Source organism: Bubalus bubalis, chromosome 3 (assembly GCF_019923935.1).
Source record: "Bubalus bubalis isolate 160015118507 breed Murrah chromosome 3, NDDB_SH_1, whole genome shotgun sequence".
Lineage (NCBI taxonomy): Eukaryota > Metazoa > Chordata > Mammalia > Artiodactyla > Bovidae > Bubalus > Bubalus bubalis.
The window spans coordinates 21,324,846-21,341,416 of record NC_059159.1 but is presented as its reverse complement, the minus strand read 5'-3'; the positions used below and the strand labels follow the sequence as shown (position 1 = coordinate 21,341,416).

Sequence of the window (16,571 nt, the reverse complement as noted above, 5' to 3'; positions counted from 1 at the left end):
TTCCTTTGGGCCATAAAGTTTTATTGGCGGGTCAGGGGGAGAGGCAAGGGTAAGGGTCCCTCCCCTCCCATGCCTCTACCCAGGGGAATTCCTTCTGCAGCAGAGCAGGAAAGCCAGGAGGCCGCCAGACTCAGAGGGCCTTCGCAAGGGACAGGTCATTGAAGTAGGCGTCCTGGCCCTCCAGCAGGTTTCGGTAGGTGGCAATCTCCTGCTCCAGCCGGGTCTTGATGTCCATGAGGTGTTGGTACTCCTGGTTCTGCCGCTCGGTGTCAGCTCGCACGTCACTCAGCTGGGCTTCGATACCGCTGATCAGCGCCTGGATCTGCGCCAGCTGGGCTCCGAAGCGAGCCTCCGTTTCCGCCAGTGTGCCTTCCAGGGCGGCTTTCTGGATGCAGAGAGAGGGAAGAAGGCTCAGCAGAGCCTGTGCCCAGAAAGGGTCCAGGCAGAGCCACCGCCCAGGCTGCCCAAGGCTACAAGGACATAAGTGTGAATCCCACAGGGCAGAGGGCACCTACCATGCTGAGCTGAGACTGCAGCTCGATCTCCAGGCCCTGGAGGGTGCGCCGCAGGTCGGTGACCTCCGTCTTGCTGATCTGCAGCTGCTCCGTGTGGCCAGCAACCTCCCTGTTCAGCTCCTCGGTCTGCAATGAAAGGAGGCAAAGGGAATAGCACTGAATCAGACCCTTGCCTGGGAGCATTCAGCCTCCTCTCCTTGCCACCCCTCCAGGGAGCACCTGCCTCCCCCTCCATACCTGGCTGATGAACCAGGCCTCAGCATCCTTCCGGTTCTTCTCAGCAATGACCTCATATTGGCTTCTCATGTCACTCAGGATCTTGGCTAGGTCGATGCCCGGAGCAGAATCCACCTCCACACTGACCTGGCCACCCACCTGGCCCTTCAGCACACTCATTTCCTGGAAAGATACAGCAGAGATGGGCATGTCAGGGCCCAGAGCCTGCTGGCCCTGAGCCAGGTCACTCCCCAATACCCCAGGCCATGGCGGGAGAGGCTGGTTTTCAGGTGCAGACCTAGGACCCAGCACTGGGGGACAGACGGAGTCACCACCATCTGCTGTTAGAACCCTTGAGAGCCACAATCCACACTCAGGGTCAGGTCAAGAGGGCCGCAAATGTGGCCACAGTCAGGGGATACAGGCTAAAAATGTCCTTATCTGGGGAACTGGGCTAGGGTGGATGGGATGCCCAGCATGAAACCCACCTCCTCATGGTTCTTCTTCAGGTAGGCCAGCTCCTCCTTCAGGCCTTCAATCTGCATCTCCAGGTCAGTCCTGGCCAGGGTCAGCTCATCCAGCACCCGGCGCAGGCCATTGATGTCAGCCTCCACGCTCATGCGCAAAGCTTGCTCCGTCTCAAACCTTTCAGAGGAAATAGTCGTAGTCATGCCAGCATTTCCTCTGCACCTCTGAAGATCTCCCCACGTCCCCTGGGCTCAAGGTCCCATGGGGGATGGAGAGTGCTTTAGACCAGCTAGGGTAGGTGAGGGAGGCATCCATTTCCCCCCATGGCCCTGAGCCCCCGAAGGGACTGCCTCCCCTCCCCTGCTCTGGCTTCTGCAGCCCCCAAAGTAGAGACACTCACTTGGTGCGGAAGTCATCTGCAGCCAGACGGGCATTGTCGATCTGCAGGACTATCTTGGAGTTCTCAATGGTGGCACCAAGAATCTGGGAGGCAGAATGCAAGAGGTTGGCACCAGCTCAGCATACAGGCAATGCCCACCCACTTTCTTCCCAGAGAAGCAAAGGAGTGTGTGTGTCCCCGGGCCCCTGGAGACCAAAGCTCCAGCCACCCCAGGCTGCCTGCTCTCTGGGCGGCCTTGAAATCAGTCCAGGCCTGAGAGCTGGAACAGGAGAAAATTACTACCAAGGAGGCTGACCCAGGGGGAAGGAGATGGGCAGGGGCAGGGGAGAGTGGTAAGCCTCAGAGGGAAAAGTCTCCAAGACCTGTACCCAGGGAAACTCTTAATGGTCTTAGGGAGTCAGCCTCTAGTGATCTGCAGACCAGATGCAGCAAGAATAGGGGTTACCCCATTGTCCCACCCCTACTCAAAGCACATTCTGCCTTCAGGGAAGGGAATTTCTTCTGTTGAGCATCTGTTAAGTGTCAGCACTTCGCATCTCCTCTTTTGGGCAAACTGTATTTCCTAGTGTAGGTCACTGTTTTACAAGTGTGAAAGCACTACCCTAGTTGTTTACTTTTCTAACTCTCCTCATCTGGAGGACTGGTCTAGGCACCTGGCACCCATCACCAGGCCAGGCACAAGGTGGGTCCTGGGCTATGTTGTGGGGGCTGTGTGTTTGGAGATCCAACATGTCCGCCTACCAACGCAGGAGACACAAGGGACGTGGGTTCCATCCCTGGGTGGGGAAGATCCCCTGGAGAAGGAAATGGCAACCGGCTCCAGTAATTTTGCCTGGAAAATTCTATTGACAGAGGAGCCTGGGGCTACAGTCCATGAGGTCGCAACGAGTCGGACACGACTGAGCACACTCGCAAGCATGCACAGCATATGAGACTGTTAAACGTCCCACTGGCTCCTGAAACATTTCTTCTGGACGAGCTCCCAGCTCCTGCTCTTCCCCGTAGGGTGGGCGGGGATCAAGCCCCACCCTGAAGGACCCTGAGCACCGCCCAGGAAGAGGCTGGAGCTGGGACCTGTCTCCACCCACAGAGCATTGGGCCTCCGCACCCAGGTTTTCACGAGCTTGCATTCATCACTCTCACTCGGTCCAAGGGCCACAGTGAATGTCCCTCCTTGACCAGGGCCCAGAGGCGGCCTCTCCCATTCTTCCCAGAGGTCCTCGGAGTCCCAAGTGGCCCCCTGGGCAGAGGAGGCCTTCAGCCTGAGCGTGAGGGAAACCAGACCCCCGCCCCTGCCCGGAGTAAAGGAATGCAGAGGGCCCCAACCGGGACAGCAGGAGACGGGTGTGGCCTGGTGTGGACCGAATTTCTCCCTGGCCAAACTCTTGCATATTCCTGTTGTCACGGCGACTCGGGCCCAGACCTCAGGGCAGCCCACATTGTGCCCCAACTCCTGCTACTTCCGACCCCTTTTCCCAGGCCTAGCGGACCGGAGCGCCTTCCTCCTCCAGCCCTGCCACACTAACCCGCCCCGCCCTCCAGGCTTCACTTCCTGGCCCATCGTCCTGCCCCTCCTCACCTGCCGGCTTCGCTCAGCCGCACCCTGTGGGCCTCCCACATCCTAACGGGCTCGCTCCCGCCCCGCCGGGAGGTGGCTCGGGCACCCTCCGCTCCCGCCTCGGGCCTCGCCCGGCCCGCGGGGCTGGGTTTCCGCGGCAGGTGCACTTCCCCAAACCGGGCCACGGCCCACCTGGTCCCGCAGGTCCTCTATGGTCTTGAAGTAGTGGCTGTAGTCGCGGGCGGGCCCGGGCCCCTGCTTCTGGTACCAGTCGCGGATCTTCACCTCCAGGTCGCCGTTGGCCTCCTCCAGGGCGCGCACCTTCTCCAGGTAAGAGGCCAGGCGGTCGTTGAGGTTCTGCATGGTGAGCTTCTCGTTGCCCGCCAGCAGCCCGTCGGAGGTGGCCAGGGCGCCCGCATAGCCGCCGCCGTAGCCCCCGGAGGACGAGGACACGAAGCGGGCGGAGGACACCGACACGCCGCGGCCACCTGAGCCCCCATGGATGCTGGGCGCGCGGAAGGCGCCTCCAGCCCCGAAGCGCATGGAGCCGCCGCCCATACCCCCGAAGGACGAGGTGGACGACGACTGGCGATAGCTGTAGGAAGTCATGGCGAAGGAGGACGAGGCGGCACCGGTCGGAGTGGCTGCGGTCCGTCGGCAGGAGGAGTGGCGAGAGGCCCTCACCTGGCGCCTTTTATGCCCGGGGCGGGCGGGAGAGGGGGAGGGGGGACGTTGTCAGGCGGCTATCTGAGCGCCCTGGAATTTGCAGGCTCCTGATTGCAAATAAGGGCGCTCTCCCCATTGGTCAGTTCCTGGCGGCTCAGCTTCCTCCTCTCCCCTCCCAGGGGCCAGAGGCTCCTGCCCTCCTGAGAGCTGCCCCACCCCAGCCCACTCCGAGCCCCAGCCCCGCTAGCACACTCACACTTAGACACCCCCGCAGTTCACATGCTGACCCCATTAAGATCTCCCTGAGTTTGACACCCCCCAGGAATTACAGTCCTTCTGAGAGTACAGATCACTCACTCAAAGTCCCCCTCCCCATCATACTCCGAGCCCCTTACTTATGAGCAAAATTAACCCCCCCAAAAGTACATTCTCCTGATTCCTACATCCCCCTGGGAATTACCACCTCTCTGAAGCTGTCCCTTGGGCTCGCCCATGCCCTGGCCCCCCCTCAAGTACCCCAGATGGAGGTACTCTGAGCTGCAACCTCCCAGGCCTCCTGAGACAAAGCCACCCCACCCTATTATGGCTGGACAGGGCCCCAGGGTGACAAGAGACTCCCGGGGACAGCTGTTGGGAGGGTATCTGCAACTGGACTGTAAAAAGCACAATTACCCTGACTCCCAACCTGAGGGCTGATCCCCCATTCAGCGCCTCTCTTCTCCTACCCACCCCTCTACCAGGACAACCCTCTACCTCCAACTCCAAAGGCATTCATTCTGAGCCTAGCGAGTCAAGTAACTCACTCATGAGACTTTTAGCACCTGCTGCCCAGAGACAGGATAGAATCCCTCTGTCCTTGTGAGCATCTCCAAGCAGGGTGTCAAAGGCTGAATCCTCTTGAGTCTATTTGTCCTGTCCTAGTACCCGGATGAATAGATGGATTGCCAGGAAGGGTGCTCACGCTCACCATGGAGAGTTTGGGTAATAGAGGAAGGTGCCCCTCCACTCCACACACGGCCCCAAGCCCGCTCTTCACCCAGTTCAGTAGTTCCACCACCTTTTCGATCACCTTGGAGGCCCCCGTGCCAGACACTGCAAGGTCCTGAAGCAACCTCACCCCAATTCCTGTCCCCAGGGACCTCACTCCTCACAATTGTCCCCACAGTTCCTTCCCATCCTTATGTCAGAGCAGCCACCCAGTCTCAGGACAGAGGCCCCATGCCCTTTTGACAGGGTGATAGGGACATGGGCCAGTTACTCTCATTTTCCAGTGAAATCTTAGCCCTCCTCTCTGCATATTATCTCCTGGGTCACTTGTGAGTAAATGAAGACTTGTCCCCTGCCTCTGAAACCTGTCCCTGATAAACTATCTTCTGGCCACCAATTTATTCAAGAACAGGGGTAGCAACAACATACACACACACATACACATGCACACATGCACGCACGTACGTACACACCCTCGCCCACCAGGAGCAGCCCCAGGAAAGCCAGTCTGAGGCTATTTAAACCAGTTAATCAGACCTGCAAAGTGGGGCCTGGGGCTCCCAGGGGGAAAAAAGACTCGAGGCCAGCCCTGAAAGCAGGGTGTGGCTGGGCCTTCTCAAAGGTTGTAGCCGCCAGAGCTGGTTTGATGTGAGTCACTGTTTGGCCCTGAGGAGGAGGCCTGCTCCTGGCGGGGGAGGGGGAAATTGGCCAGATAGTTGCTAGCATACCAAGCCCTGGCTGAAGTCTCTGCTTCTGAGCCTGATAGGAAGGTTTAGGATGGGACTTTGCATTAGGAAACAAAGAATGGGACCAAGAGTTCTCCAGAGATTAAGTTCACTATACTTCAGAAGAGCTTACAGTCCCAGCCCCCTACACCAGAGCCATAAGAACAATTGACTGCAGGGTAGTACCTTTTATAAAGCCTTTTCAGATCTCATTGAATCCCCACAGCCACCCAGTGGAAAAGGTATTCTGATTCCCGTTTTACAGATGAGGAAACAGAAGCTTCAAGAGGGACAATGACTTGTAGGAGGTCCACAGCCAAGAGTGTTAGATTCTGGCTTCTGGCCTCTTAACCCTCCTCTGCCCCACGGCCTGAGTTCCTGGGTGCAACCGAGGCTGTGCTGTCCCTTCCAAGGAAGTCCCACCTCCAAAACAACTCCCTCGGATCTCTTTCCCCCAAAATCCTAGGTTAATTCCAAAGATAGTTAGGCCCAGTCTGAGCTGGACAGTGGAGTCTGGGAGAATCCCCTGCTCCCACTCTCTGGCCAGAACAGTGCCTAGCACCTTCCTCTGTGAGCTGTGTGACTTTTAAACACTTCTCTGGTACATCCAGAACTCAATAGAACAATCTGTTAAGGCTGCCCACCCAAGAGACGGAACTGAGGAATCAAGCTGCACTTCCCACTGGGTAAACAGGCTGCCCATGAGCAGAGTCCATGATCTGCCTCTGGCTGTGGGAGGGCAAGAACCTGCAGAACCTGACTGGACAAACTCCCTTCCCAAGCCCTGGTCTAGGGCCCTGGTCTAAGAAAAGATGATCTAGTCCCAGGAAGCTCAGAGAAGTAAAGTGATTCACCTGAGGTCACATGGCTTACTTGTGTCCAAGTCCTGAGGCCAACGGTTCTCTACCTGGACCTATCCTAGACGCTTCTCACATACTAAGTTGCTTTCAGTTCAGTTCAGTCACTCAGTCGTGTCCAGCTCTTTCCGACCCCCCCTGGACTGCAGCACTCCAGGCTTCCATGTCCATCACCAACTCCCGGAGCTTGCTCAAACTCATATCCAGAAAGTCGGTGATGCCATCCAACCATTTCATTCTCTGTCGACCCCTTCCCTTCCTGCCTTCCATCTTGCCCAGCATCAGGGTCTTTTCCAATGAGTCAGCTCTTGGCATCAGGTGGCCAGAGTATTGGAGTTTCGGCTTCAGCATCAGTCCTTCCAAGGAATATTCGGGACTGATTTCCTTTAGGATTGACTGGTCTGATCTCCTTGCAGTCCAAGCGACTCTCAAGAGTCTTCTCCAACACCACAGTTCAAAAGCATCAATTCTTCGACACTCAGCTTTCTTTATGTAAGTTCCTTTAGTCATGTCCAACTCTGTAAGTCCATGGACTGTAGTCTGCCAGGCTCCTCTGTCCATGTAATTCTCCAGGCAAGGAAATTGGAGTGGGTAGCCATTCCCTACTCCATGGGATCTTCCTGACCCAGGAATCAAATCCAGATCCCCTGCATTCCAGGCAGATTCTTTATCATCTGAGCCACCAGGGAAGCTTCCCAGGTGGTGCTAGAGGTAAAGAACCCACCTGCCAATGCAGGAGATGGCAACCCACTCTAGAATTCTTGCCTGGAGAATCCCCATGGACAGGGAAGCCTGGTGGGCTACAGTCCATGGGGTCGCAAAGAGTCGAACACAACTGAGCAACTAGCACAGAAGCTTCTAACACTGGAGCAAATGCAGATATCAGTTCCCAGAGGGGAGATATTAGAGGTAGGGGAGTTTTCATCATCCCCGAGGAAATCAAATAGTGTTTGGGACCACTGGAGAGAAGTGAGAGTCTTGGTCCTTGGGTAGAATGAAATGCTGTGACAACAATGACCATAATGCCAACAGGAATAATGATGATGAAGGTGAAAACGATGACAGCCAGTCTACTGTGCCAGCCACCAGATTAAACACTTTGTATACATTATTTCAACTAGTCCTGTGAATTAAAGTGTTATCATCCCCATTTTACAGAACAAGAAAACTGAGGCTCCAGAAATGTTAGTAACTTGACCAATCACACGAGTCATGGAGGTAATCTCAGTGAGGCAGCAGTGAATGGTGGCATGAAATGAGATCTTAATTCCCTGCCCAGGAATTGAACCTGGGTAGCCTGGAAAAGAATTAGTAATCCTAGCCCCCAGGCCATCAAGGGCTAGAGGCCAGAAGTTATTTTTCCCTGGATCTTTGTCCCCAGTGAAAAATGTATTTATCATGGAGGCAGAAACTGGAAATGCAGGTATTAAAATTTATTATTAGAGGTGTAGCATAACAACAAGTGGGAGAGCATATAGAGAAACAGTTTAGTTAAGACAGAAGCAAGGCAGAGATGCACACCCAGAGAGAAGGGCGTGAGCGTTCCCCCTGTGAGGAGGAGCACAGTAAAAAGGGAGCTAAGTCATTTATATAGGGCAGTTCTTCTGGGTCTTTATCTTCCTTCAGGCCAATTATCTGGTTTCTTTTCCATGCCTGACCTACCCTCTGACTTTCCTCTGGGTGCACCTCAGCCTAGATGGATCTGGAAGTAAAGGCTTCTGAGAAGTCACGTTATAGCCTGGGGTTATCCCTTGACTTTTGACTCTCGTGGAGCCTTTCTCGGCATGTATAGTTTCTCCCATGTCCCCAAAGAGGGAAGAGTGGAGACCCCTTAATCCTTTACTCAAAGAGGGTTTTGCCCCTCTTTATCCTTGCCATGACTATTGCCTTAAAAGTGTTTACCGGCTATTTACCGTTCCTGTTGTTACTTCCATTTCAGAGGGCAAACAGGGAGCTGATTGTAAATGCCTTAACTGCAGCCCACCTATCTCTTGTCTCAAGAAATGCTGACAGTTTTAAGTATCCAGCCTGAAGCCCACTTCTTCATACCTCATGAAATGCAAACAGGAGGCCAGTTGTCAATGTCTAACCTGGAGCCCATCTGTCTCTTACATCGGACCCAGGATTTAAGCCCAAGTCTTTAACTCTCTAAAGCTATAGTCCCAACTGCAAACGCTGTCCCCGCTCTCATGGGTTGGGGATCAAGGTGCTTTCTTCCACTGGTCTGGAGAAAGGGTCATCAAGTTGGAAAGGCAGTCTGTCAGGGGATTATAGAGACATTCATCCTGGTGAAATATGGTAGACTGAATACCCACATTCATTTTTGCTCCTTCTTAAAACCCTATTCGGAGAAGGCAATGGCACCCCACTCCAGTACTCTTGCCTGGCAAATCCCATGGATGGAGGAGCCTGGTAGGCTGCAGTCCATAGGGTTGCTGAGGGTCGGACACGACTGAGTGACTTCACTTTCACTTTTCACTGTCATGCATTGGAGAAGGAAATGGCAACCCACTCCAGTGTTCTTGCCTGGAGAATCCCAGGAACGGGGGAGCCTTGTGGGCTGCCATCTATGGGGTTGCACAGAGTCGGACACGACTAAAGCAACTTAGCAGCAGCAGCAGCAAAACCCTGTTAAGCTAACCATAAAGAAATAGTTTTTTAAAATAAAAGAGATGGAGAAGGAAATGGCAACCCACTCTGTCCTGGGAAATCCCATGGACAGAGGAAGCTGGCAGGCTACAGTCCATGGGGTTGCAAAAAGTCGGACAGGACTGAGTGACTAACACTTTCCATTTAAAAAAAAAAAAAACAGCTGCAAGCCCTAGTTCCACTCTTCCACATATATTCCCAAAGAACCCCTTGTTCATATATTCAGGAAGGTATATAGAAAGATACGTTCTGAAGCATTGCTTATAATAAAGGAAAGCCAGTAAAAAACACAGGTAGGGGGACATTGAGTAAACTATGTACCATTCACATTGTGTGAGAAGAAATTAAACAAATGAGTCATATCAATATTTAGTGATGTGGAGAATCTCAAAGAACCAGCTGTTGGGTAAAATAAAAGCAGCGGGAGAGCAATGCATATAACAAAATTAATGCTGGCATACACTTAAAAGAGGACATCTCTACAGGTACATATGAGTATGCACCTAAGTACATAAACAGTTCAGTTCAGTCTCTCAGTCGTGTCTGACTCTTTGCGACCCCATGAACCGCAGCACGTCAGGCCTCCCTGTCTATCACCAACTCCCGGAGTCCACCCAAACTCATGTCCATTGAGTCAGTGATGCCATCAAACCATCTCATCCTCTGTTGTCCCCTTCTCCTCCCGCCCTCAATCTTTCCCAGCATCAGGGTCTTTTCAAATGAGTCAGCTCTTTGCATCAGGTGGCCAAAGTATTGGAGTTTCAGCTTCAACATCAGTCCTTCCAATGAAACCCAGGACTGATCTCCTTTAGGATGGACTGGTTGGATCTCCTTGCAGTCCAAGGGACTCTCAAGAGTCTTCTCCAACACCACAGTTCAAAAGCATCAATTCTTCAGCGCTCAACTTTTCTTATAGTCCAACTCTCAGGAAACAAACCAGACTGACCTCAAGGATTTCCTGGAAGATAAGCTAATTGAAGGATAGTATTCAGGGAAACACAAGCTTGTCTCTGCTATTTTAATTTTTACAACAAGAATGTATTTACATATTATTTGTTAATTTAAAATGATTAATGGCTAATTAAAAATAATTTCTTAGGAAACACTACATGATGGACTTTTACAACTGGATATTTGTAATATGGGCTTCCCCAGTGGCTCAGCAGTAAAGAATCCCCCTGCAATGCAGGGGCCACAGGATGCCTGGGTTCGATCCCTGGCATGGGAAGATCCCCTAGAGGAGGGCATGGCAACCCACTCCAGTATTCTTTCCTGGGAAACCGCATGGACAGAGGAGCCCGGCATGCTACAGTCCATGGGGTCACAAAGAGTCAGACATGACTGAAGCAACTTAACATGTATGTATTATAGTAAATCCCTCTTCCCCTCCCTGTACACACACCACTGACCTCTGTGTCCCCACTCATGCATGCTGACACTCTAATCTTGAGTTAGGAAAGAAGAGTGAAGTTTTGGAAAGGGTAACAGCATATGTGGGGGAAAGAGATCCCCCCACAAAAGGTTACTAGGCTCCTGCACTTACCCCAGGTCCTTTGCTTTGATTTTCCTTCTTTATGAGGCAAGGGGGTGAAAAGGGAAGAGAAGGCATCAGAACTTTTCCTTCTTTCTTTTTTTTGGCTACAATGGGAGGCATGTGGGATTTTAGTTCCCTAAGCAGGAATTGAACCCCTGCCCCCTGCAGTGAAAGCTGGGTGTCTTATCCACTGAACCATCAGGGAAGTCTTAAGACAGAACTTTTTAAGAGGGACTTGGAGAGAGTCTGGGTGCAGGAAGGCTTCTTCGGTTGGGATGACTTGGACCTGGAGGGAGCTCCTTCTCTTCTGGGTACTTGAGGATGGGAAGCCTTAGGGACACCCTGGTGTCATCCTCTGACAGGGATCTAGGGATTCTGCCGATGAACAGGTAGCCTCCCTGAGTATTGCACGTGATGTGGACAGGTGGGCTGGACCTGGAGTGACTGCCCCCACCTGAGCCTGCAACCAGCAGCCACCATGGGGGCACATGGGAGGCATTTTGGGGCAACTTTCTGAAACAACTGGGGGGGTTTCTAGCGGTGCTGGAGCGAGTGGCCATTATGCGGGCCACCATTCTAGAACTGTTGAGCCAGTAGCCATGTGGATCTCAAACAAATCATTATAATCGAGTGTGTGGGTGCTGAGAATTGTGCTGTAGAAGGGGCAGGTGGGAGCAACGGGAGGGAGCCCTCATGCCTGCCTGGGAGTGAGATGCTCCACAAAGGGCACCACCCTCGAGCAAGAGGCTGAAACACCTGTTGGTGTCTGTCAGGCAGGAGGTCCTGGGAGAGTGGGATCACTGCTCCTGGGCCAGTGGTCATTTGGTTTGGTTGGGGACATGCGGGGGAGGGGAAGACCAGGGAAGAGGTCCCAGGTGCTGTAAGCTCAGCCAAGGAGTTGATTTATCCTGAAGACAGTGGAAAGTCATTTTAACCAGGGATGTGATGTGGTCAGATTCATATTTTAGAAATTGCCAAGGGTTCCACGTGTTGAATGGGTTGGTGGGATGAGCGAGGCATGGCCAAGGGTAGGGAGACCAGGTTAGGGCCTGTTGAAATAGTCCCCATTAGAGACAAAGAAGATCCATCAATCCTGGAATGATGATGGAGAGTAACGCAGAGACAAGAAATGAGTGGCCACGCTACGAGCAACTCAAGGCCTTGCTCAGGCCAGGTAGCTGATGTCACGGGGACCGAGGCCAACAGTGGGGGCAGGAGCTCCCCCCAGTCCAGGTCCAGCTCCGTCTGCAGCGGCTCATGGCTGTCACTTCCCCCAAGTGGGAACCCAGGGAAGGTGGGTCATGGCTGTCTGGGCCAGCATGACCCCTGGTGTTCCTCTTGAAGTCCCCAGGGGAGGAAAAACCAGCCTGACGGGAACCAGGGCCAAGCATGGGGAAAGGCAAGGAGCGCTGAGTATTAGGGAACTGCCTGCGGTCCAGGCCAGTGGGGGAGGGAAAGTGTCAGCCTCCCCCCACATGCCACATTCCACACTCAGGAAGACAGGACTGGCCTCTGCCTGCCCTGTCATCCCCCACAGGGCTGAGCGTACTGACCAGGTTCAGCTCCTCTCCACACAGGGAGGGCACTGGCTGGTCACTTAGCCAGTGGTGCTTCTCTCTGCCTCTTCCCTGGCCCTGGGCTACCTGGGCCCCATTTGGGGCCCTGTGCCAAACCTCAGCCCATACCACATAGACTGGTGCCTGGGGAGGGCCAGACACAAGGCAGAGAGAAAGAAAACTGTCCCACATCTCCTCTGATTTCCCAGAGCCCACTGTGGTTTCCTGGGTGGGTCATCTGCTAAATTCCCTGGCACCAACATCCTCAAGGGAATCGGCGCTGCCTCCTTAGGGGCAGAGACTCTGGGATGTGGGATTCTTTCATTTCAGAATCCCTAGGTGAACCCTACTGAGCCCTAGCTGAGCTCTGCATGGCAAGACTCCTGTGCAGGAACTGAAACTGTCTTCCTCAAAATCAGCTGTGGTTCTGGACACCAGCTATCTAAGCATTTTCAACGAACAACTGCCGTGCACCATAGGCTAACACGTGGGGGCCACATCCCTGCCCTCCAGGAGGGGAGCAGGCCCTTCCTCAGGCCTGGAGTATCCTCCCTTCACACCGGCCTCCTCACTTTACCTGGATGCCAGTAACTCTGGTTCCTCTTTCAGTGCTCAGCCTGGGCATTATCTCCTCCGGGACGTCCACCTTATGCACTCAGACCAGGCCAGTTTTTCTCAGCCACCCCTACCCCTGGCCTCCAGACTCATCCCCTGGACTCACCCCGACACTCAACCCCATTACATGCTCCAGCTTTGTCTCCGCAGCTAGACAGAGCCTGCTGGCTGCTTCTAGCTCCAGGCCGACGCCAGCACAAGTAAATGCTTAATGATTGTTTGCTGGAAAAGATGAAGAAAAGGGAGATCTCTTTTTTCATTCAAGCAATAATTACGGACTACCCTGTAGACTCTGTGCTTCTAGAACAAAACGGTCAAAAGCTCCCTACCCTCCTGAACTTTCATTCTGGGTGGGGCAGACAGTGTGATTCTAGGAGTGAGGGGCTCATGGGAAGAAGCAAAGAAGGGAAGGGGTGAAGGGTGATGGGGGGAGCCGTGGAAGATGGGGAAAGAAGGTCCCCGAGGAGATGGCATGTGGACAGAGACCTGAGGGAGAGAGAGAAGCCTCCAGATCCCTGGGCACCAGGCAGAGTGTACAGCAAGGCCAGACCCCCTGAGGAAGAATGCCCGGGGTGGAGAGGTGTGTGCTGTGTGCCAGGGGCTGGCGTGCAGGAGGCAAGACCTACAAGAGGCCAACAGACAGGCCTGCAGTCTTATCAGGGAGAGGGCTTAATTCTGAACCTGCAGAAGAAAATGGCAACCCACTCCAGTATTCTTGCCTGGAGAATCCCATGGACAGAGGAGGCTGGCGGGCTACAGTCCATGGGGGCTCAAAGATTTGCACACGACTAACACTTTCACTGTTTTCTTTTTTTGTTTGTTTTAATTGAAGGCTAATTACTTTAGAATATTGTGGTGGGTTTTGCCATACATTCACGTGAATCAGCCGTGGGTGTACATCTGTTCCCCATCCTGACCCTTCCTCCCACCTCCCTCCCCATCCCTTCCCTCAGGGTCATCCCAGTACACCAGCCCTGAGCATCCTGCCTCATGCACTGTTTTCTTTTATTCTGACAGTAAAGGGGCTCTGTTGAGAGGAAACCTGGGATCCCTCTGGCTCTCCAGACCAAGAGTCAAGGAAGGGATCTGGAGATCTGATAAGAGATTCTTACAAAGGCCAGGCAGAGAAGCTGGGGGCTGGTTCCAAGGAGATGTGCAAGGTTGGTGAGAAGTGGTCTGACCTGGGTTGTATCCTGAGGACAGAGGCAGGAGATGGGGCTAATGGAGTCACATGGAGCTCAAGAGAGGGAGGGGAAACCTGGAGGGCGCCTAGCTTGGGGCCTGAGCCTGGGATTTCACCACAGTCGGCGGACTGGTCTGGAGCCTGACTTATCTGATCCCCTCTCCAGAAGGTCAGTGGTCACTCACCACCCCCAGCGTCATCCCTGGATCTGCTTTGGAAGAAGTCCTGGTAGAATTAGTTGCTGATTGGGTTCTACTCACCAAGCACCCACTGTGCTCACGTCTACCAGCACTGATGCCCACTATTGGAAGGGGAAAGACAGGCTGTGTCCACGCTGGTCCTGGCCCCACCAAAGCCCACAGTCAGGGCTGGGAGTAGGGAGGCTCCAGGAAAACCAGAATATGCATTTCCCAAAATTTCAACAGAGCAACAAAGATCGTGTATCAGCTCTATAATCGGGGGTGGAGGTGTTTCTATTTTTTCAGTTCTGACTTGCTCCAGGTTCCACCAGTCCCAAGTTGGCAAGTGGGACCCAGTAGATTGAGGGAGGGTTGGCCAGGTTAGCCGAGTTCCTGGAAAAACTGCTTCTTCCCTAGAGGAGGGGTGGTGGAAGGGTGTGTGTTGGGGGTGGGGGGTACATTCTTGTGAGCAGCTGAAGTGTCTCCACTCTGGAGACAGAATGCTGAGCCTTGACCCCTCCTGGCTCCTCTGGACTCTTCCTGGCTCTTCCTGGCTCCAGCCGGCTACAGGATAAACATTCATTAAACAGAAACCACAAAGAATCCCATAACAAGGTGGGCTGCCAGACAGAAGCTGGGAACAAAGGAGTGCTGGGTTAGCTGGGGGAGAGGCCCTTTTGCCCAGAGAGAAAACAGCTGAGGCCCCATCCTCTGCCAGCAGCCTAGTATCCAAGGGGCATTTTGATCAACTTACAGTCATTTGGGACGGAAAAGACACCCACACACACACACATACACAGGCCAGTAACAGAGGACAAAACCTCACTGGCTCCCTTGGGTGCCTCACTGCCATTCTAGGCAGCACTATGGGGTGCCAGCCTCAGCCCTCACCAGGGCACCAGAACACCAGCCTGAGGCCTCCCAACCGCCACCAGGGAAGGCTAGGGATCAGCCCTGGAGCCACAGGGCCAGGAAGCCCTCCCAGCACCCCTGCCTGATCCCCAGCCCCCTCCGGTGGAATGTGCTGGGGTTGGGAAGCGGGTGGGGGCTTCCTCAGCAGGCTTGGTCCAGGATTAGGGCAGGGGCCTGTAGAGACCAGAACACCCAGGGAAGATATGAGTCCCAGCTCAGTGAACACACAGAGAGGCCCCCAGCACACAGAAACCAATGCCCTCAGGCACAGAGATCTGGGGTTTCAGAAGGAACGGTTAGAGTCAGGGAGGGGGAGGAGTCAGGAGGCTCTGGAATCCGGAACTTGCCATTCCTGCCAGGCCTGCCGTTACCTGCTTTCCCCCACCACCAACCCGCCCCACCCCCCTCCCCCATAATCTTGACCTCTAAGAAATGACCTCTAAGAAATACAGTCAATCTCCGCTACAGGCCTGGCAAGATCAGTCAGATGAAACCCCTACACCAGCGGTACAGGAAGGCAGAAATCTTCTCATTTCCAAGTCTGACCTGAGAGGTGCCTGCTGAGCAGACCTGCCGCTGACCATACACACTCACACGCTCACAATCACACACATATATACACCATCACTCACTGTCACACAGGTGTGTACACACTGGCTCACTCACACACCCATATATATGCATGTACACACTCAAACATGCTCTCATACACTCTCCACACTCAATCATATGTTCACACATATACACACACTCACATGCTCACTATCACACTCATTCACTCACTCACCCACATATGCACACACCTTCACACATGCACACATGTGCATATACTCTCCAACTCATATAGTCACATACTCACGTGCTCACACATACAGACACACTTGCACACATGCTCCTCCACCCAAAGCAGCTCTGCTTTCACTGGTTTTGCACACCCAGCTTCCCATAAAGTTTTGCTTGAGCACAGGGTTCACCCTCTTCTAAAGCTCAACGACTGGCGCTTTCGCCCAACTCTGTCTGTTTGCAGGTCAGGAGACAAGACAGGAGGTGGACTGGGCCTGCCTGAGGTCACGTAGCTGGTTTCCCGCCAAACTGAGACCAGCAGGCAGTTACCCTGGATCCAGGCTGTCTGCCCCCAGGGAAAAGCTGAGCTCACGGAAAAGACAGGGCTAAACACTGCAGGCTCCTAACAAGAGCAGGTGGCAGGCTGGGGACAGAGGAGGGACGTGTATGAAGGGCTGATGGAGCTCAGGGAAGGAGAGCAGCCTGAGTGAGACCTGGGATGAGCAGACCCTTGGGTAAATAGAGTGAGGACACCAAGGTGGCAGATGGGTGGAAAGTTCCAGAAAGGAGCCTATAAAAACAGCCCACATGTACTGAGTCCTTACTGCATGCCTGGTTCTCTTCAAGTATGTAGCAAACACTGACTTTTTAAGCCATCAGAGCTCCCCTGGGCTGTAGATACTGTTGCAAACAGCAGTATCCCCATTTTACCCTCCAGGAAACTGAGAGCAACTTGCTTAAGCTTCAAGTTTGGTAAGCGGCAGAGCT

The 16,571-nt window shown here is 53.7% G+C and overlaps 1 protein-coding gene across 1 annotated transcript; it reads right to left on the bottom strand.

The window, feature by feature from the left end:
* Positions 1–3,839, bottom strand: KRT19 (keratin 19). Its single transcript, XM_006041494.4, has 6 exons — positions 3,350–3,839; positions 1,600–1,682; positions 1,220–1,376; positions 753–914; positions 516–641; positions 1–385 (listed from the first exon to the last, which is right to left on the bottom strand). Exons 1-6 carry the CDS (start codon positions 3,764–3,766, stop codon positions 131–133), a joined length of 1,200 nt encoding a protein of 399 aa, XP_006041556.1. The 5' UTR covers positions 3,767–3,839; the 3' UTR covers positions 1–130.
* Positions 3,840–16,571: the final 12,732 nt, after the last annotated feature.